This window comes from Hemicordylus capensis, chromosome 5, assembly GCF_027244095.1.
Source record: "Hemicordylus capensis ecotype Gifberg chromosome 5, rHemCap1.1.pri, whole genome shotgun sequence".
Taxonomy (NCBI): domain Eukaryota; kingdom Metazoa; phylum Chordata; class Lepidosauria; order Squamata; family Cordylidae; genus Hemicordylus; species Hemicordylus capensis.
In genome coordinates this window covers 136,068,464-136,090,962 of record NC_069661.1, presented here as the reverse complement: position 1 = coordinate 136,090,962, position 22,499 = coordinate 136,068,464, and the positions used below count along the sequence as shown (strand labels likewise).

The following is a 22,499-nucleotide window of genomic DNA, read 5'->3' as shown; positions in this document are numbered from 1 at the left end:
ACAAGTCGATACCTGGGCACTAGAAGTAATTCATATGTTCTGATTGTTGCTGATTTAAGTGGCAAGAAGGTAAAGAACTGACAATTGTCCTGGAGGAATGAACAAGCGAACACACCCACCCCTGCAGGCTGGGAACTCTTTTTCCATTTTTCAGATAACTCATTCTCCTCCCCCTTTCAAGTACACCGCCTTCTGGTTATTTTTGCCCTTCCATGTGTGGGGCATACACAGCTTTATGTTAATACCGTTTCACACAGACACCCCATCCCACACTCTGTACTGTAATGTCACAGAATATGGTCATTACACAGTACCATTGTTCCTTGCATAGCTGGATCTTTAACTGCTGAAAAGCAATCACCAAAACAGCACATGTATCATAAAGTAATCAGTTTGGAAATACATACCTGAAGATCTTTTTCTTGTCATAAACAGGAGCCTTTATTGAAATGGGTAGTTTCTCCTTGTTTTCATTTAAGATTGCCTAAAACAAACACACACACAGTTCCTGGCATGAACTTTGGAGTCATAGTTTAAATAAACCAGAATGTTAGAGATATGTGAGCAGAGAAGGTAAGGGGAGGGGGAGCAAGTGGTCCCAGCAGGCTCCATCATCAATGCAAACTAACCATAATTTGTTGATCACATGAACTAGCCCTTTGTACTAAGTCTCATCTTAGTACACTCATTTCTAGGCTTTCAGTTCACCTTCTTCCAACTCCGTCAAGCCGCATAAAAGTCAATTCGTAGACAAGCATATTTTACTTTGTGTATGGTCAGTTTGAAAACATTTCCATTTTGTGATTTCAAGAATCTTTAAACTGCCCCTTCAAATAAAGTGTTTCTGGGTGGGGAAGCTACTTTTGATCATTATTTCAGAACCCTGAAGATGAGTCAGTCAGTTCTTTCTTAATATACTTTTATAATATACTGTATATATAATATACAGTTCTTTCTCAATATACACAACCACTGAAATTTAATATGCAAAAAGATGAAAGAGGCCAGAAATAGACAAAAAGTTTTCTTTTTCTTTTAAGAAAACTGCTTTCAATATCCACAGCTTGGTAGCAGGTGCACTGTAGGGAGTAATGGGAAATCAGGATCAACTGTGTAAGACTTGACTTCAATATTCAGAAAAATCATGTTAGAGTACTTCTGAGACTAACTACGGAAGGTAAGGAAATAATGTTTGAATGCATTCCCATGTAAAAGTCTCTTTGCATGCAGAAAAGTAGTTTAAGGTAGGAGGGATCAAAGCTGGAACCTTTCACCATTATTTACTCAAATACAAGAGGACTCTGAATTTAAGACGAGGCCCTTAAAAACAGAGGTTAAGTACAGGTTATACTCTTATTTATCCAAAAAGAATGGACTCTGGATTGAAGATGATCCCCACAGCCCAATGCAGACATGACGCTAGTGAATTCCTAACCGTGGTTTGGAAACTAGAAGTGTGCAGCAACCTTGCAAGTACTCATTCTTCCCTTTGCCCTGTAATTCTCAGATTCTTTTTCTATTTAGCATTAATTTTGGTGCAGCATTACATCTGTATTGCTAACCAGGTGCTACCATGGTTAAAGCTGTGTAACATTTAAATCAGTTTAAATGCTAACCATGCTCAGTACTACTACAGATGGAGTGATACAGATGGAGGAAACCTGCAAGCCCAAGAGAAGGAGGGAATGCATGGGAAAGCTCCCGATGATAAAAAGCTCCATGGTTAGGACATGACTAGCATTTCTTTTGTGCTGGTTCTGCATCTTGTAGATTTTGGTTTTTGAAACTCAGGTGGGTATTTGTGAAGTCTATGCCCATAAGAAGAGCAGAAATTAATTAGTTGACCTCCAGGGTGACAAGCTCAAATATTATCTGTAACTAAAGAGAATTTCATTTGGCTTTGATAAAAGATGAAAAATTATACCTGGTAGTGCTCTTCTGATGGCTCATTGGTGAAATAGCTGATATCTAGAACATCTCCAGGTAGCCATGGCAACAGCCGACACTTCCTGATTAAACGATCCGATTCCCCATAGGCAAAGTCACGGGTCACTTCCTCTGTAACACAATAGGGGGCAATGTTATACTGGCATTCTTATACATTTGTCATCAATACAGATACACAAAGAAGTTTTTTTTTTTTTTAAATGATAATTTCTGTATTCCGCGCGGCCCCTTCAGGAGCTAGATTCCATCTGCTGCCGAACGGAGCCTTATGGCTCCGTTCGGGAGCCAGACCATGGCCCCCGCATTTGACGTCAGATGCGGGAGGCGGGGTGAGTGGGGCCACCGCTGGTCACGCTCCGCCACTGCAGGTGTTAAAATGAAGGCCCAAAGTATTTCATGGATATCTGGTAATTTGTGGTATGGGTGTGATCGTGAATGTACATACTGTAGATACAATTTGAAACAAGAATTTCATCCTCCTTTCAACAGTTATTCACTAACACCATGGCCTGAAATGTATGCATGATCTTACTATTTCTTAAGAAAGCTATAAATATGTTTGTGGCAGGAAAGGATGGCAGGACTTTATCATATATAGGGATGATTCATATGACTGCCTGGAAGGAAGAAAGATGGGAATCCGAGGTTCCCGGGTGAGTGCATGCTCCTAGCAGCCATGATGTCTGAACCTGCCAACCTCTGGTTACCATCTTCCTCCAGAAGTTCACCCAACTTCAAATTTACACTCTCCCCACCACACACATAAATTAGCACTGACAATTATGAGTCATTTTAGATCTCCAGAGGAAAATAAAACTTTTTCACAGAATATTATCCATTTTAACTCATAATCCAAACTGAATTGAGCCCAGGGAAGTTAGCCTATTCTTATTTATTACTATTTACTCCTGCAAGTAACCAAAAGCAACCCTGCCCCCACACACATTGGAGGAGGGCTAATGAATTTGAGATTCACAGGCTGAACATGGCCAACCGGTTGTTAACTAAGACACCTCCTGATATCTCCTTGTCTGGCACCCTTTCCAGGATGCTCAGAAGATTTTTGTGTCTCTTATCTTTTGGCAGATCAATCTCCAACTATTACATATAAGGTGGCGAAGTTTTGCTCTAATGCTATGCGGTTACGCCAGTTTTTTATTTCACGTGTATGTTCTTCCTGAATTTTTAGTTTATATTTATTGTTAGCAATTGCTAGTTAAGTCTTTGATTGGTACTGTATGTGACTGATATCTTATTATTTTCTAGCAACTGTTAACCTTCGGAGGATTTCTGTATTCTACCATTCTTTAGTAGTTTTGTAAGCTGACCATGGGTAGTAAATAAATATCTGAAAACTCAGGCCTAAAAATGCACTGTGAAGCAAGTAGCATCTAAAGGAAGAGCAGGGCACTTTGGAGGTGGGACTCAGCCTTTCATTTTCCAAAGTAGTCCTCTGGGAAACTTAGTTGCTGATCAAGGTACAAGAGCACTTGGTTCTTGCTGCTGTTGGGATGCTAGGCTTGAACAGACCAGTGGCCTGATCCCCCTCCCCTGCTCCAAGAACAGTCTTGATACGTGCATGCACACATATACACACCCACTTACCACCAGTATCAAGGTCTCTTAAGGGCCAGAGAACGGTATAAGCAATTTGTTGTGGCATGTAAAATAAAGGGGCCGTTGCAAAAGTGGGCTCATCAGAATGCTGGATTCGGGATCCAAATTCATCCATAATATACCAGACAGGAACTTTCTCCTCTGCACTCTATAAGGAGAATGCACTGTGAGTCAGAAGTTATAAAATGGGCAGTATAGTGGTAACATGTGAAAGCTATCTTTGATGCCATTCAAGATACTGTTCTTTAGCTTTTCAAAGAGCAGGTGCTCTCAGTGCTACTTATTCCATGAACACTCAAAATGCGCCTCAGAGTCATTTTTAATGGCCTCATAACCCAAGGTTGTGCATACCTTTTATTTTCTGAAAGTTGAACTTCTGTTTTATAGGCTGCCCTACCCCACAGGGCAGGCACTACTAGGTTTCTGTGGTGGGGCTATCACATTGGTCCAGCATTCAAGTCACTATAGGTCATATCTGATATTCTGACAAAACGAATATCATTTGCCACTAGATCTGTCAGGTAGAATGTGGTGAAGAGCTGCCAGACCACCTCCCCCAGGATTTGCTCACTTGACATATCACCCCACTCTTTTGAACCTTTAGTTTTTTATACAGGAGGACCTAGTTAATCACAGTCCCTTCTATCCCATATCTTAAACCCACTTCAATTAAGATATCTCCATATTGCCACTATATATACTGCACTGCATCAGTTTTCACACAAACACACTTTCTCCCCTTCCTGTTCTTTGTTTACTCATTATATTGCAAACCTGAGAGCAGGGCTTTATTTCAATTCTGTTTAGTTGTAAAGTATTTTGTCCTGAAAGTATTTAAAAAACATTTTTAATTACTGAATAGAAAGGTCACACAAAGTAGCTTCTTTCAACATCTTCTGCACAGCAAAGTCAGTCTTACTTACCTCATGGTTAATGAATGTGCTTTTTAAAAACATTATTAAAAATCACGTATTTTTTTTACATAGTGCATTAGAACATAACGAATGTGCATTTATGTTCAGCTTTCCTCCCATGCTAAAATGCCATTGTTACAAAAAATATGAGTTCACAATCTGAATCCCTCCCAAATCTTATTCATTAGTTTAAAATACTTATACAGTATTCTATCCCTCCAGTACAATTACTGCCTGGGGCAGTTCACAAAGACAGTATATCTAATCTTCAGTATATTCTTCTTAGCATACACAACTGAGTTGCTGAAACAGAACAGAATAAATAAGGCAATGTTAATGTTAAGTTATAAGGACATTTCTGAAATAATTTCTCATTAAGATAAAGATATGGAGGATGGATATATCGATGGCTACTCATCTAATGGCTATGAGCTACCTCCAGGACCAGATGATAAATGCCTCTGAATACCAGCTGCAGGGGAGCAGCAGAAGGGAAGAGGGCATGCCATCATCTCTTGCCTGTGGAATTCCCAGAGGCATCTGTCAGAAACACAGATGGACTAGCTGGGCCTTAGGCAGTGTTGTTCTTATATGAATATCATCCCTTTGTATAGTGGAAATGCTGTTAGAAGTCTTAGTTTAGCTAAATCGATAATTTTAGCATTCCTATTATGGTCATACCCCATGAGACAGCTGATAGGTTTGGTTGTATTTCCACATTTCCTCCAACACCTGATCAACAGTTCCCTCATCTGGCACTTCTCCATGGAAGTCTATTCCCATCAAGTTGGCCATTCTGTGAAGCAGACCAGGGACTTGCAGAAGCTGCTGGCGGGCATGTTCAACACGGTACGTCCAGGCATGGTCAATAAGAAAAATGCTTTGAAGACAAGAAATACCATGTAACAAAACCAACCAACCAACCAACCAACGAACAAACAAACAAACAAAGGCACAGAGATTAAAAGCATCCAGAAAATCATTTATAGTTTATTGCTATACTTACAACAGTAAAGAAAGTCATTTATGGGCATTCTAGAATTCTGGACTAAATACAAGTCTGTTGTCTGCCCTCCCTGCCACTTACCTGGTAGATGGGGAGGCAAGCAGTCTGTTTAGCAGAGGTCCAGACAGCAGCAGCCAACCCAGCCCACAGCAGTGCTCAAACTTCAAGAGTGGCCTGGCTGCTGGAATTTACCTCAACAGGGAGAGGCTGCTAACTTAGTGATTAGTTTCTTGCCAACAGATAAAACTTACTTCCTTTTCCAGGGCAAGGGAGATATAGAGACAGCACCTGGAGCAGCAGGAGGGGAGAAGGCCCAACAGGCATGGAAAAGGATCCTAGGTTTCACCTTGGAGAACTGATCTTATGGTAGCAAGCATGACTTGTCCCCTTAGCTAAGCAAGGTCTGCCCCTGGTTTGCATTTGAATGGGAGACTATAAGTGTGAGCACTGTAAGTTATTGCCCTTCAGGGGATGGAGCCGCTCTGGGAAGAGCAGAAGGTTTCAAGTTCCCTCCGTGGCTTCTCAAAGATAGGGCTGAGAGAGATTTCTGCCTGCAACCTTGGAGAAGCCACTGCCAGTCTGAGTAGACAATACTGAGCTTGATAGACCAATGGTCTGACTCAGTATATGGCAGCTTCCTATGTACCTTCCGGGTCCCTAGGACAGCACTGAGAAGAGGGTTTTCTTTTCTAGTCCAATCACATGCTCAAGAGCAGGCAATTGCTACAGGATCTCTGACAGATGGCTGTTCAGCCTCTATTTGAAAACCTCCAGAAAAGGCAGGACTACCACTGCATGAGACAGTCTGTTCAGCTGTCTAACAGCTCTTATATAGTTAGGAAACTTCTTCTAATGTCTAACCTAAATCTGCTTCCTTGTAATTTTAACCAAGTCCTTTTTAAGAAGCAGTACACCCTTTTCTTTCTGATTTTCCCTTTTCAGTTTATCTCCTTATTGGACTATATTTGCTTGTTCATTTCAAGAAAAGTTGTGGGTTAAAGTAGGTGAGATAGGAATGTCATTTTGCTGCTTATATTGTGTACGTGTGTTAAAAGCTTCTGATCTTGCAGAATTCATTGTAAGAAAACCAGATTTCTGCTGGAGCTTCAGGGTCATTAAAATATCCTCCTTGTCTCCCTGCTCCCTGCAATGTCTGCAAAACTTCCTAATTCAGCTAAGAAACAGCAAGTTGTACCCATCCTATTACTACTCTCACAGTTTAGATCCCAGTTATACAGGAGGTCCAAGGCACTTTCATCTTCCTTCCATTTTACTTACAGAAGCTAAACCTATGAGTCTCATGCACAAAATTACATCATTGTAAACAGCTGTTCACCTGGTAGTAAGTGGCAAGTAGGCTTTGCCTCTCTAGGCAACCAACCAATTTACAAAAATTGGTTCTCTCCCCCCCGCCCCGCCCACACACACACCTGCGACCCCCTCAGGCCACAGATCTTTGAAGTCTAGTATCTTTTGATGAATTACTTGAAAAGCAGACTACTATTCCAGCTCAAAGAGAAGGAAAGAGAGTAAACAAACTTCTAAAAGCATGTGGACAGCCCTGCAGGAGAAGTAACCAACACCACAGCTGATAGATACACCATTTGCCTATTTAGCAGCAGGTACTTGCCATAATCCGATGCTGGAGCAGAAATTATTCTGCAAAGGTTAGTGTTAAAAAATGATCCTGTACACTAAAAAATGTTAGTGTTAAAAAATGATGATTCCTTGTATGCAAGTGTGATGGTTGCTTTTCTTCTAGGTAACCCTGCTGCTACCTCTCACATTCTTTGGCACATCTGAGACAAATATCAGTCTCGTGAAAGACTTGTAACAAAGCTTATTCTACATTATATTTTCTCAATACAATAAGTTACCCTGTAGCGTGGTGAAACATTTCCGGTGAACATGGGAGAGAAAACATTCTAAAACCTTTGTAACACTGAAGAAACAGATTTTATTTTACTTAAGCTTACTCGGATGATGTTGAACAAGTTCCAACTGTTTACCAATGGGGTCTACAGTTTTGATGATGATTAAAACTCACAAAAAGAACTCAGCAAAACATAGTCCCAAGTTCTTATAAGCATAATGGTTTCAGATATCAAAACATAAATTTATATCTTATAACTGATGCTCTGTGATGTTTTACTGGTAAGAATCGTTCTCTGTGATTTTCCTTCTTTTAGGGTTAGGGTGACTTGCTCTGTCACCCTTTCAGACCTGCCTCCCCAAGTTGAGGACTTCCTCAAGTCTTTCCTAGAGCAGAAAATGGGTTTCCCTTTTAGAGTACAGAAACTCTTCTGTCTCTGCATAAAAACCTCAAGACTTTCAAAACCCTCCTTACTAACAGTCCTTTCCCTCTGCCTAACTATTTCCCATTCTAAACAGGGTTTCTCCAAACTGCCTTCAGGGGTCCCACCAGGGGCGGAGCCAACATTGGGCAAAGGGGCTCAAAGAACCCGGGCAGCTCCCCCGCAGGGGCCACACCTCATGGTCCCAGACACACACCCCATGTCTGACATCAGACACAGGGGGTGTTATTTCACTCCCAAACGGGGCCCCACGGCCCCATTTGGGACCAAAACCGGCCCATGCTGCATTGGCAGCGCGGCCAGAGTGACACTCTGTGCCTGGCCTCGCTCCCAATGCAGTGGTGCCAATTTCCCTCCCAAACGGGGCCACGCAGCCCTGTTGGGGAGGGAGACACGCCCCGCATCTGATGTCAGGGGGCTGTGGCAGCGGCTGAACACAGGCCGCCGCTAGCCTCCCTCTGCCCCTGGGTCCAATTAGTGCAGTTTCTCTCTGTTTATATGACAAGAGACACCTCCTGCATATACTTGCATTGCACTGTAAATACATTTCACACAGCTCCATATCACTAATGTTTAACACATACATACACTCTGTAAACAAACATCCTAGGAAGGAATACAAAATATCACAGCAAGGAAGAGTGAAAGGTGAGAATGTGCTATTTAGTTTCATAAGAACTTCATTTTAAAAAGAAGTTTCAAGTCTTCATTGTTGCGAAGAGAAATTTCAAGATGTTAATTTTGTTTTAAAAATGTATATCCTACTTTTCACTATACAGTACCAAAGCACTTTACAAACTATACAACACAAGAATAAAACTATTTACAATAAGCAACACAGGGACCAGAAAGAAGGTTTAACACTCCAAAAAAGCCACTCCATTGAAAAGGTACAGAGAAAAGCCTTGCCAAAACAAAGAAGATTAAGAGGCATTGGAATGTCAACAAAGGGGCCAAATGAATCTCCTGGGAGACATTCCAAAGGACAAGGGCCACCACTGAGACCACCTGTGAGGTGATTGGCTAGTATACACTGTCAATCCAAAGGGATTTAAACTTAGGAACCTCCTCTGGAGAGAATAAGAACATAAGAACAGCCCTGCTGGATCAGGCCCAAGGCCCATCTAGTCCAGCATCCTGTTTTGCACAGTGGAATGGAGTAAACAGGTGACTATAAAATTCAGTTGGAGCTAACTGACATTCTCGGATAGGGCTGGAGGGAGTCAGATATAGGGACGGTTAAGGCTGTGGTTAGGGTCTCTATAGCTTCTAGGGTGGAACTGGGAGCTTGGTGGCTAGGTTGTACACACCTGGGAATAAATCAAACTTGACTATCACTTTGTGAATTCTGGGAGTGCATACACAGGTTATACAGCTAGGGAGGTTGTGTCCCAGGAAAGATGTTGAAAGTCTAAATAAGCTTGTTTGACCTTAATAGACACCTCAGTTTAAAAGGTGTGTCAACAGTAAAGCCTTTGTTGACACACTCACACAATCTTATATACAGGTGAAACTCAGAAAATTAGAATATCGTGCAAAAGTCCATTAATTTCAGTAATGCAAATTAAAAGGTGAAACTGATATATGAGACAGACGCATTACATGCAAAGCGAGATAAGTCAAGCCTTAATTTGTTATAATTGTGATGATCATGGCGTACAGCTCATGAAAACCCCAAATCCACAATCTCAGAAATTTAGAATATTACATGGAACCAAGACAAGGATTGTAGAATAGAACAATATCGGACCTCTGAAAAGTATACAGTGTACTGTGCTTGATTGGCCAGCAAACTCGCCTGACCTGACCCCATTAAGAATCTATGGGGCATTGCCAAGAGAAGGATGAGAGACATGAGACCAAACAATGCAGAAGAGCTGAAGGCCGCTAATGAAGCATCCTGGTCTTCCATAACACCTCATCAGTGCCACAGGCTGAAGGCATCCATGCCACGCCACATTGAGGCAGTAATTGCTGCAAAAGGGGCCCAAACCAAGTACTGAATACATATGCATGCTTATACTTTTCAGAGGTCCGATATTGTTCTATTCTTCAATCCTTGTCTTCTTGGTTCCATGTAATATTCTAATTTTCTGAGATTGTGGATTTGGAGTTTTCATGAGCTGTATGCCATGATCATCACAATTATAACAAATTAAGGCTTGACTTATCTCGCTTTGCATGTAATGCGTCTGTCTCATATATCAGTTTCACCTTTTAATTTGCATTACTGAAATTAATGGACTTTTGCATGATATTCTAATTTTCCGAGTTTCACCTGTAAGTACCAGAGTCTTGAATACCAGACTGAATTACAAAAAGTGGTGTACTGACTAGCAAGTAAATACTAAGGTTGTTACTTTCCCCCCAGAAACCATTATATGTGTGACCCTACATTGTAGAGAATAGAAGCCACTGAAGCTACTGTAACCTGTGAATCTAAGCATTTCATTTTGATCTATATGTATTGATCCTAGGGTATATAGTTAATGGAGAACTGAGCTCTTGCTACACTATTTTGATGGTAGCTGAAGAGAGCAAGAGTCCCCTCCATCTTGTATTCCTGAATGTAAGTCAGTGGGAAAGAATCTGCTTATTATGCTTTGGTTCTCAGACTAAGCAGGCCTTGTAACTTGCAAAACAATATGTATTTTCTATGCCTTGCTTTGTTCTGGCTACTGGTCAGGAGAGGTGATGATGCTGGTATCTGAACTGCCTCCTAGAGGCTGCATAAACACTCCTTTAACAATGGCAGTATTGTAAGCCTGTTGGCCTAATATGGAGTTGTACTGCCAGACTACCTGGCTGGCTTGTTGTGAATGATGATGTATTCAGATGTATCAGTTGTTGTATAAAAGCTTTGGAAGGACACCATCTTGGGTTCGTCTTGTCTTTGGGAACTATCCCCTAGACGGCCACTTTGTTACTCTGCAGAGTCCAATAAAGTTTCTTTGAACTATAACGTTTTCTCCTTCTTGGTGAGGCGAGAATTGGCAGTCATTTACCAAGTAGATAATAACCCGTTGGTTAACACTACTGTACTACAATAAAGTTATTTTCTTTGGTTTAGCATTTTAAAAGTGTTTCAACTCCCCGTGTTACCACTCAGGTACCATACCAAAGTTAGTGTTGGAAACCCAAATTTGGATTTAATTTGGTGTTGGCAGCATAACTACTAACTAAATAAATAAAAAGGGTTTAACATAAATCAAAGGAGTCATACATCTATCTATTCAAACATTAATCTCTCAGTCCCAACCTTGTCCGAGTACCTGACAGGCTGCCAGACAAATGGCAATGGTGACACATGCAGGAGTCAGGAGGCCTTCTCTATACAAAAGAAAGAGGTGTCTGGATGACACCTCTAGAGCTTTACCCAGGCTCAGAGGGCTTAGATACAAAATAATAATCTATATATATAATTCTCCTGGGTGTGCCAGGGAAAAATGCATCCCGGCAGCCCAGCTAATTGGCTGGGCTGTGGAGGCACCTGATTGGCTGGCGCACCCAGGAGAGAGGACAATTGGCCGGCGGCGGGTCCGGCGGTGACAGGTGGTGGGAGGGGTAAGTAGGAGGACTGGCCGAAGGGCGAGGAAGTGGCAGCGGGCCCCGACACTGGGGCAGGGGGTGGGGGGAGAGGTGGCCGGCCCCAAAGAGGCCGGCCAGCCCCAAAGACTGGCGGCAGCGGCCGCGGCACTTGGCCCGCTGGCGGCAGCACTCGGCCTGCTGGCGGCGGCGGGTGGCTCTCGGCGGGCCCGACAGGCGGCGGCACTTGGCCTGCTGGTGGTGGCGGCACTTGGCCCACTGGCACTCAGCCCCGCCGGAGACTTGGGGGGGGGGAAGAGAGGTAGCCAGCCCCAAAGAGCACACAGATGCTCTGTGCGGGGTCGGCTTGTAATAATAATAAAATAATACATACATTTCCAAATGGTGTAACACCATGAGATATGTGCTGGTGATCATGAACACAGGAAATAACCCTGATCTGCAATAGGTCAGTTAGCCACGCAGGAATTTGAAATTTAACAATTATTTGTGCACCTAAAAACTCTAACAGGGACGGGGGGCTTGTTTGGGCTCTTCCTTTCCACTTAGAATTTTGTTCCTACAAGGAGATGTTCTTTCAATTTAGGCAGGAATATGGATATGTGAACAGAAATTTCAAGTCTGCTGCAAAATGATAGCTCACCTATTAGGATTCACCGCCTGAAGTCCATTTTCATTTGTAATAATCACTTTGTAACAAAGTTCATTTCCAGGATTTTGTTTATTTTTCAATCCTTCTTCTCTTTCTTCCTCTTCTATTTCCTCCACTTGCATTATCCCAAAATACTCACCAGCATCAAACACCTGAAATTACATCAAAGGATGCTATCAACTGAAGTAAAGGTAAAGTGTGCCATTGAGTCAATGTCGACTCCTGATGACCACAGAACCCTGTGGTTGTCTTTGGTAGACATTACCATTGCCATCTCCCGCACAGTATACTGTAAGATGATGCAGTATCTTTCAGCATCTTCCTATATTGCTGCTGCCCAATATAGGTGTTTCCCATTGTCTGGGAAACATACCAATATTTTATAATCCAATATTTTGAAAGTGTTAAGCAAAGCGTCATCTACAATGAATTCGTTAGTCTTTAAGATGCCAAGAGACAGCTGTAGTGACAAACGTTCTAGCATTTCTCACTACTAGAGGCTATAAACTTATGATGCACACCAAACTGGGACGAATCACCAGGAGGCTTATCCCTATCAGTTCCTTCCTCTTCTATGTTTGGGATATAACATGGACCACACATGCAATAAACATTTCTTCCACATGGATATGAGCCCATCTCAATTGAGATTTGATCAAATAAAGGGCTTGCTCCTCCGTCTCCTTATCCTGAAGTCCTTGATAAATCAGATTATAGGAACTGCCTAGCTGGGATCAGGAAAGAGGATCTCAATTTGCTCACCCCATGCAGTTATAGGCCTTCAAATTCTATATCGGTGTTCATGGACAAAAAAGCAGTTTTTGTGGCAAGATTGTAATATTTAAAAGGAAACTAGGCTATGTATTGATCAGGCCACACCTGTGTGTACGAGATATTTCTTAGTGATGTATGAAGCACTACAAATTTCAGACAACAGAGTGCCAATTTCAGACAACACAGAGCCGCGCATCCATGATCAAGCGAACATGGTAATTTTGTATTAGGTACGATATAAGACCATACAAATCATGGAAGATGTAGTCAGAGGGAGGGAGTGGCTATTCGCTAAAACTAACATTCTTTTTACACCCTGAAGATTTTTGAAGCAGCAAGCATAATGATCCCTCTAAGTGTATTATTCGTTTTCAGTTTTATGCATGTTGCTTTAAGAACTTTGAGGGTTTCCGCTGGAAAACACAGTTTTGCAGCATTAGACATTAAGTAACCACCCAGTTTAGCATTAGGCATTCAGTAATCACCCAGACATTCAGTAACCACCCACTTTAACCCAGATGCTAAAGGCACTATCTATATGGTGATGTTAAAAGCACCATCTGTAGAAGCACAATGGCGCCAGCCACCACAGAGTTAGGGCTAGACAACCTTGGGAACTGTGGAAGTGTTTATATATTAACACTATTTTTTAAAACCAAAAATAGTTTGAGGAAGGTAGATTGGCCAGGGGCTTTTTTGTATAGAGTGGTATAAAAAATTGGTACAGCGCGGAAATGCTTCACTAACAAGTAGAAGGTTGCCGGTTCGAATCCCCGTTGGTACTGTATTGGGACAGCAGCGATATAGGAAGATGCTATACAAAAAATATACCAAATAAATAAAATTTAAAAGTCATGTTATTTGAAACAGTGTCCAGGATCAAAAGCCACAGAGAGCATTCTGTCCAGGACTGGCCAGGAATCAGACATCCTCTCCTGTAGGAAAATGTCATTCTGAATTCAAAATGTCCAGGAATTTAAGCAGGAAGATTTTTAAAACACGTTTTACTCATTTTTCTGGCGCTTCTCTCCAGACATTGTAACTACATGGTGTCAATGTTTAAAGGCCCAATATTCTTACCCTTTCTCTGGCTTGCACTAGTGCTGCTGATTGACATTGTTGGCGTCCCACTTCTCTCTAGAACAGGAGTTCCCAAACTTGTAAAAACAAGTGTACCTCTTCTGTTACAAACCTTCAGCTCAGGTACCCCTTAGAAATAGAATGAGTATTTTTCTCTTGCTTTCATTATGATATGGGCCAGTTAATAAGTTATTCATGAGTACTCCTATATAAAACAGGAAGAGTAAATTTGTCCCATTTCATTAAGACTACTTATACAGGAGAACCTTATTATCCATGGAGGATCTGGATAGTGATTCCACGGCACTCATAAAAATGGGTTCTGCGCCTGCGCAGACCAGCTTCGGGTAGCCATTGCTAGCTCCTCGCGACACCTTCAACCGCCCCTGTGCGAGCATGCAGTACCTCATATTGATGGTTAGGTGTCTCTCTATTCAGTTTCTTTCTGACCGCCAAAGCGTTAAGGTGCTTCGGAAAGCTTTCTGCTACTCAGCATTTTTGGATTGATTTTTAGGTAAACTGACTCATTGGACTGACTGATAATTTCAACGGATTACCCTTTGTTTCAAAGCATAGAACAGAGTTAAAAAAAAAAAAAGGTGACGGAACGGTGAACGACGACGGCTTGCTTGGCATTTACCCCCTTATCCTCCAAGAACCCTCAGCCCCATGAACAAACAGCCTGTACCTATTGCCTCCTCTGTGGGAGGAGAGGGCTCCAAGGGTGGCAAGAGCGGCACCCGTGAAAAGACCACCTTTAAGAGGTGTCAGGGCTGCCACAGTAAACTACCATCAACGGATGGGCATAGTTTCTGTCTTCTCTGTCTGGGAGAGCGGCATACTGCCACAACTTATGACATCTGTGTAGGTTTCTTTAAACAAACCCTTAAGAATCGGTTGGAACGCCTAAAGGTTGCCCTGATGGAGGATGCCCTGCGCCCGACAACTTCGGGCTCGAAGGTAGTCCCGGGAACTGCCTCATCCGCGCAGTCTAAATTCCTAGAGAGGGGAAGGATCTCTCGGCATTGAAGGCTCTTTCGACATCAAAGCCAGGCGCACCCTCTAAGCACCAGCCAAGCTCGTCATCGGCAGGCGAGCCACCTAAGAAAAAGAAGATGACCCACCATGTGAAGACAAAGGAGACTACTCCGTTTCCATCTGGTTTGCAGCAGACTCGACTACGACATCGTGCTGTGTCACGGTCTCCCACACCAACTCCGTAACTTTCTCCTTCACTCTCTTCAACAAATCCGTCTACATCGAGAAGGCGCTCAACATCGAGGGAACAGACCTCTAAACACACCAGGACGTCAAAAACCCAAGCGTCGACATCGAGGAAACATACATCGACATCGAGAGACTGTGTTTCAACTTTACCTGAACAAGACTCATTTACAGAAGAGGCTGCCTTCGAGGTCGAGGTGGAGCCTTTCGACGTTGGACTGCCATCGGCATTGGGCACCGCTTCTGAAGCTGTGAACAACCCTGGCCATATACAAGAGGATGCATTACTATCACACCTACTTCACTCGGAGGAGACTACTCTCTCCGCTTCAACATTTCAAGGGTTTTTACACCCGGGACTCGACATGGATGATGGAGATTTAATAGAGAATAACAATCCTCTGCCGGGCATTCCAAAGACATCAGATGTTGGGGGATTGCTCCCCAGCGGGGGCTGGGGGCCAACAGCCCTATCACTGGAAGAATACTCCTTATTTAAACAATGGCAATTGTGGAGACCACAATGCAGTGACACCAGCACCCAAGTTATGACAATGAGGGAGCCACTACTACATACCTGTGAGTCCCAGACACAACCCCAACGGGCAAGGACTGTGGCAGTAAAGAGGGCTATGCCTCAAACTGCGAGGACCATGTCTGTTCAGACTACCATACAGTCACACACTCCACCTCAGCCCACCTTGGAGGTGACGGGTACTTCAAGGGGATTAGTTACTCCAGGACATTCTGCCTCTGCCTCTACATCTCAACCATCAAGAGACTACCCACTTGCTTCTGACTCCTCTGATGATGAGGGTGACGACTCAGACTCCTCTAGGGGTGACTCTGAACCCTCATTACTGGACCCATCCTTACCTGACTTACCTTTGGAGGTCCCTCCCCCCTTATCGGTCTTGCCAAATGAGCAACTGAAAACATATCACCAACAAGTGGCTGAAATCGCAGAGGTACTTGGCCTAGAATTGTGCCCGAAAACCACAGACCTGGATGACCCTGTCTATAATTTCATGAAAAGAACACCAGGGCTACAGCCTGTTTATCTTCCAATGTTGCCGGTCATTACAAATGCTGCACAGTCCGCTTGGGACGTATTGCAGACATCTACTCCAACGTCAAAGAAACTGGAAATGCTGTATCGAATCCAGGAAGCCGATAATGTCTACCTTCATAAACACCCAGCACCAAACTCCTTGGTAATAGACTGCGCGTCCACTTCTAAGTCAGGGAGACGTCATACCACACCTGCGGACAAGGAAGGGCGAAAGTTGGACATCTTGCGTGCGTACTCCACGGCTTGCCTCTCAATCAAGATCACCAACTATGTGGCTTGTTTGGCCAAATACACTCATTGCTTATGGGAGAGGTTGTATGAAGAAAGAGCCAACCTTTCTCCTGAGGAATTCAGACAAAAGTTTGAGGCGACCTTCCAACAGACTACGACAAGCCAGCAGTTGGCCAACGCAAAACACCTAGTGGAGTCAGAGTCCAGAACGCTGACATCAGCCATTATGCTGAGAAGACATGCTTGGCTCCGCTCGACGTCGCTACAAGAAGACATGAGTCTCTTGCATTTGATGGCAAAGGCCTGTTTGCTGAAGCCACAGATGAAACAATGGAGCAATGGAGGAAGTCGAGGACCACGGCAAGGACCTTTATGAATCAAACTCAAAGGTACAATTCAAACAGATTCCAACCTTATTACAAGTGGCAACACAGCTACCAGCGGGGTGAACGCAGGGATTTCCGTAGGCCTTGGAATCGGTGGAACAAGAAGACTTATATGAATAAGAATAGACCTGAACAGCAGAATAAAAATAAATCTGGCGCACAGAATAAACAGCATTTATGATCCCAGCGGGCTTCCTTAACTGACCCACAGGAGTCACAGACCAGGGAATCGGCCATAAAAAGGCCCAACATCGCCTTGCATGCGCCAAGGCCCAACATCGCCTTGCATGCGCCAAGGCCCAACATCGCCTTGCGCACAGCCAGTAATACCATCCATCTGGCAAGTCATGCCTTTGCATGGCGCAACATAACATCGGACAGATGGGTTTTGCGCATAATTCAAACAGGTTATGCTATTGAATTCCATACTCTGCCAGAGTTCACGGGTGTCAAGTATACCCCGGAAACGGATACTCTCAGAGAGGAGGTCAACTCCTTATTGGAGAAGGGAGCGATTTCACCGGTGCCATGGTCAAGATGCCACAGTGGCTTTTACTCTAGGTATTTCCAAATCCCCAAAAAGGATGGTATATGCCCTATCATGGACCTCAGGGATCTGAACCAGTATGTGGAAGTGAGGAAATTCCGTATGATAACGTTGCAAGCGATCCTCCTTCCTCTCCTTTTAGGTGAGACATGGATTGCAACGTTGGATTTGAAGGATGCCTACTTCCACATTGGTATACAAGTAAACCACAGGAAGTTTTTACGGTTTACACTGGGTTTGCAGGTCTATGAGTACAATGTGCTGCCTTTTGGCCTAGTTACGGCACCAAGGGTATTTACTAAATGTATGGCGGTGATTATTGCTTATCTCAGGGTTAATGGGATTTCTGTCTTTCCTTACTTAGACTGGCTTCTGACAGCAAAGACGAAAGAGGAACTATTGTCCCATGTGAAGACGGTATCGTCTCTTCTGGAACAGCTGAGATTATTTATCAACCAGAAGAAGTTGCACCTTTCGCCTGCCAAGAGACTGCCTTACATCAGGGCATTGTTAGACATGACCATGCAGAGGGCGTTCTTACCCTTGGAAAGGTACCAGTGCATCCGCAATTTGGTGCATCAGTTTCACTCACAGCCGCTACAGAAAGCCAGGTCCATCCAGGTGCTGCTAGGCTTGATGGCGTCCTGCACGACTGACCTGTACACGAAACTACGCATGCGGAAGCTACAAACGTGGTTTCTGCATTGATTCAGTCCAAATTCAGACCCGCAAAACAGGTACCTATTGATCTGGGGGTGGGTGGGTGTTGTCATCCCTTCAATGGTGGACAAAGCCCACAAATCTGCTGGGGGGGGGTGCCCTTCAGTCCTCCAAGTCCTACACTGACACTTACTACGGACGCATCTCAACGTGGATGGGGTGCACACTTATGCGGACAGTGGAAGTCAGGGCACTGGAATCGCCGGGGACGACTCCTTCATATCAACTTCTTGGAACTTCTGGCTGCGTTCAAAGCACTAAAAGAATTCCAGGACATGTTATGTGGCAAAACGCTACTGTTACAGATGGACAACACTATGGCGGTGGCGTACGTAAACAACCAAGGCGGCACAGTGTCCATGTCACTTTGCTGCCTAAGCCTGCAAGTTTGGAACTGGTGCATTGCCTCCAGAAGGGTGGGTTTGCAGGTCTACAGTGCATTGCCTCCAGAAGGGTGGGTTTGCAGGTCTACAGGCCATTCACATAAGGGGCCGAGACAATGTTCTAGCGGATGCGTTGAGCAGGGACAAGACTTTATACCAACACGAATGGGAGCTGCACCCACTTCTGGTAGACAAGCTCTTTCAAGCGTGGACCACGCCACCTTTTTGCGACAGCCGACAACAAAAAATGTGCACAATTCTGCTCAAGGATGGGTCTTGGAAAAGGTTCCAAGGGAGATGCATTCCAGTTCCACTGGACTCAGAGTGTCCCCACCATACCCACTCTTGAACAGGGTGGTGGCCAAATGACTACAAGACAAGACTAAAGCAATAGTCATTGCACCTTGGTGGCCAAGACAACCCTGGTTTCCAAGACTACAGGGAATGGCAGGACTCAATTACAGAAGACTACCACAGAGACCAGATCAGATAAACCAGGCAGGGGGAGAGCTCCTTCATTCAGACCTGTTCATGCTCAAGCTGACGGCGTGGAGAGCAGGCTTCTGAAACACATCCTAATTAACAATAGAAAGAGATCCACATGGGCAAACTATGCGGCAAATGGAAGAGGTTTGAAACCTACGCAAAGACCAAGGGGTTCCGACCATGTGAGGCCACGTAGAGGGAAGTCCTTCTGTACCTCATGTCCCTAAAATCTCAGGGCTTGGCGAATGTTTCTATTAGGGTCCACATGGCGGCACTTTCCTCCCGCCACCACAGCTGGGATGGTAAGTCAGTTGTATGCATCCACATACAAAGGACTTCTTGAGAGGTATTAATTTATACCCCCCTATCAGTCCACCAGCTGAGCAGTGGAGCCTATCTCTGGTTCTTTCTGATTTGACACAAGGACCGTTTGAACCAATGGCAACCACTACCTTGAAACTTGTGACTTTGAAAACTCTATTTCTTGTTGCCATCATCTCGGCAAAGCGAGTGAGTGAATTACGAGCTCTTCATATAGATGAGCCATTTACAAGGATATATCCTGAGAAAGTGGTGATGTGCTTGGATTCGGATTTCAGGCCTAAAATTGTGTCCAACTTCCATGTTAACTGTGACATCGTCTTGCCAACTTTCTTCAGGAACCATCGACCACATTAGAAAAGACAATGCATTCATTAGATGTGAGAAGAGCGCTCTTCTTCTACTTAAAGAGGACGCAACCCTTTAGGAAAACTTGCCACCTATTTCTGGTGATCAAAGGATGCCACAGAGGTGAGCAGCCTTCAAGGCAAAGGTTGTCTGTCTGTCTGGTGGAGGCCATTAGATACGCATATGACTGTCGGGGAAGATGGCCCCTGAATCCCTGAAGGCGCACTCAACGCAGGCCTACGCGACTTCAGCTGCTCATTTGGCTGGCCTTAGGATGTTGGACATCTGCTCGGCTGCTTCGTGGGCAACTGACCACACGTTTGTCAAACATTATGCCTTAGACCTTTGGTCTGCAGCGGAGGCGAGGTTTGGCAAGGAAGTACTGAAGAGGGTTTTACAGTAGCATGCAGGACCCGCCTCCACGGTTGGCAGCTCATTACTCACCCATTTTTATGAATGCCGTGGAATCACTATCCAGATAAACAGGTTGCTTACCTGTAACAGATGATCTGGTAGTGATTCCACGACATTCATAAAACCCACCCATCTGGCCCCGCTGCAGACTGCATGCTACAAGGTCACTTTGGGTGCAATAGACTTTGAAAATCACCTACATGCGATCTTGGACGCTCAGACTGAGCTATGTCGGTCACCAGAAACTGAATAGAGAGACACCTAACCGCCAATATGAGGTACTGCACACTTGCGGAGGGGCGGTTGAAGGTGTCGCGAGGAGCTAGCGATGGCTACCCGAAGCTGGTCTGCGCAGGCGCAGAACCCATTTTTATGAATGTCGTGGAATCACTACCAGATCATCTGTTACAGGTAAGCAACCTGTTTTTCTGTTCCATGGGGGTGGGGCTGCATGGAAATGCGGGGGTTAGGTTCCTGGACTAAAAAAAAAAAATTGCCAAAGATCTTCACAAAAATGTGAAAGTGGGCCAAATAAAGTACCCTACAGTGTTCCATGGGCCTTCAGGAATCTAAGGATGCCCCTAACATGTCGAAAAGTTGCAGTAATTCAGAAGAAAATCACGTTTCTTAAAGAGCCAGAAAATGGCTCCCACACTCAAAATGGTGGCCAGAAAAGACCTCCAGGGTTATTTCTGGCCACCCTAACCTGCGGATATGTGGGTTTAACCCTTTTTTGCTGCCCCTCCCCCCGAATATACCGAGGTCGAGTGTCCATTACCTGCTCACAGATACATGAAATGGCAGGTGGTAAGTCTGTGAATGGTGAGGTTTCCCTGTAAGTAACTTAGTCTGGATGTAAGCCAATGACTGCAGTCATTCATCTCATAACTAACATTTAAATGTGTATGTACACATATATACATCAAAATACATATTTAAGTGTTACAGTTAGGGAGATAGGCTGTTGCAGACACTCACCGGTTCACATCCACACTAAATTACTCTTAAGCTGTCTTATGGAAATCAATGGGACACATTCACTTGTTCTATTAATTTCAATGGGAGGGCTCAGGAAATCCACCAATCTGTGATGAGTGAAAAAAATCCTGACCAGTAATGTACAGGAGAACTTCAGTTTTCTGAACACAAGAAAAAGAACACAAGTTTTGTTTTTTTAATGTACACTCAGTTAATTTTAGATCCCACTCAGGTTGAATCTGAAAGGCCCCATTCTGAAAGCATGTGTGAAAACACTGCCTTGATACTCCCACCCAGAACAAAATTCATTCTGCACACAGATGAAAAAAATTAGAACACTGCTGGTTGGGAACCCCTTCCCTAGTTGGGAACTAAAACACTCAATGCAGATGCTGTATCTGAAGTCTTGCAATCCAGCCATATGACAAGCTTGTAGGCCGAAGAAAAGAAAACTGTAGATTTGGTGAAGATCTGACTGAAGATTTGGTGAAGGCAGAACTACAAGTGAGGCTGAACTTCAGCAAAAACCTGTTAAGAATTTGCTTCCTTTTAAGTGGCCACAAAACAAAAAGAGCAGCTGAAGCCAGAAACAGGGATACCAAATTTTTTTTATTAATCTATAACATGTTCCAAGCCCAACTGTATTTAAAACAGTGGTCCTTTTATAAACTGTTATTTAACAAAGCAAACACTTAATACTGTACAGGATTATTTCATTTTCCATTTGCACTTATGTTACATCTATTGGCCGACGTGATGTGCAAGTCTAACTGAGACTGAAGACATTTTATGTTGATCAATATAACCAAGCACAGGGGAGCAGAGAGTGGCTCTCAGAGGCAATGCTGCAGACTGGATTAAACCCAAGTCATCAGTTGCTTGTTCCTATTCTAGAGATGGCTACAGTCACCATTACAAGGCATCTCAAATCCAAACACAATACAGAACACTATTTTAAATATGAAGGATACCTTCAGGATAAACTAATTGAAAGGATATGCTACAAATCCAAACTGCCATTACTTTCTTCTTAATTATGCCATGCCCCCAGACATCCCCTTGTCAGGTTCCCAACAACCTTCTTGCACTGTATCTTAAGAAAGATACTGTTTTTACTTACTGTTAAGAAGGATTACCGTATCTTAAGGAGGACACTGTAGAACTGGAAAAGGTGCAGAAGAGGGTAACCAAAGTGATCAGCGGCCTAGAGCTTATGAGGCTAGGCTACAGCATCTGGGGCTCTTTACCTTGGAAAAGAGGCGACTAAGGGGAGACACGATCGAGGTGTATAAAATTATGCATGGAGTGGAGGGTGGACAGAGAGAAATTTTTCTCCCTCTCTCACAACAAGGGGTCATCCCATGAAAATGAAGGTTGGGAAATTTAGGACCGACAAGAGGAAGTACTTTTTTACACAGTGCATAATTAATCTATGGAATACCTTACCATGTGATTCCTTGACTCAACTTGAATGGCTTTAAAAGGGGCTTAGTCTGATTCATGGTGGACAGGTCTATCAATGGCTACTAGTCTGGTGG

The 22,499-nt window shown here is 43.7% G+C and overlaps 1 protein-coding gene across 1 annotated transcript in view; it reads right to left on the bottom strand.

Moving 5' to 3' along the window:
- The window catches only part of TTLL12 (tubulin tyrosine ligase like 12), a 63,114-nt gene that overhangs the window by 28,402 nt on the left and 12,213 nt on the right, over positions 1-22,499 (bottom strand). Inside the window, exons 2-6 of the mRNA XM_053256704.1 lie at positions 11,989-12,149; positions 5,160-5,358; positions 3,553-3,712; positions 1,925-2,058; positions 408-484 (exon numbers count right to left, since the gene is read on the bottom strand). Coding sequence (XP_053112679.1) covers positions 408-484; positions 1,925-2,058; positions 3,553-3,712; positions 5,160-5,358; positions 11,989-12,149 — 731 coding nt within the window. The remainder of the gene's footprint in view (positions 1-407; positions 485-1,924; positions 2,059-3,552; positions 3,713-5,159; positions 5,359-11,988; positions 12,150-22,499) is intronic.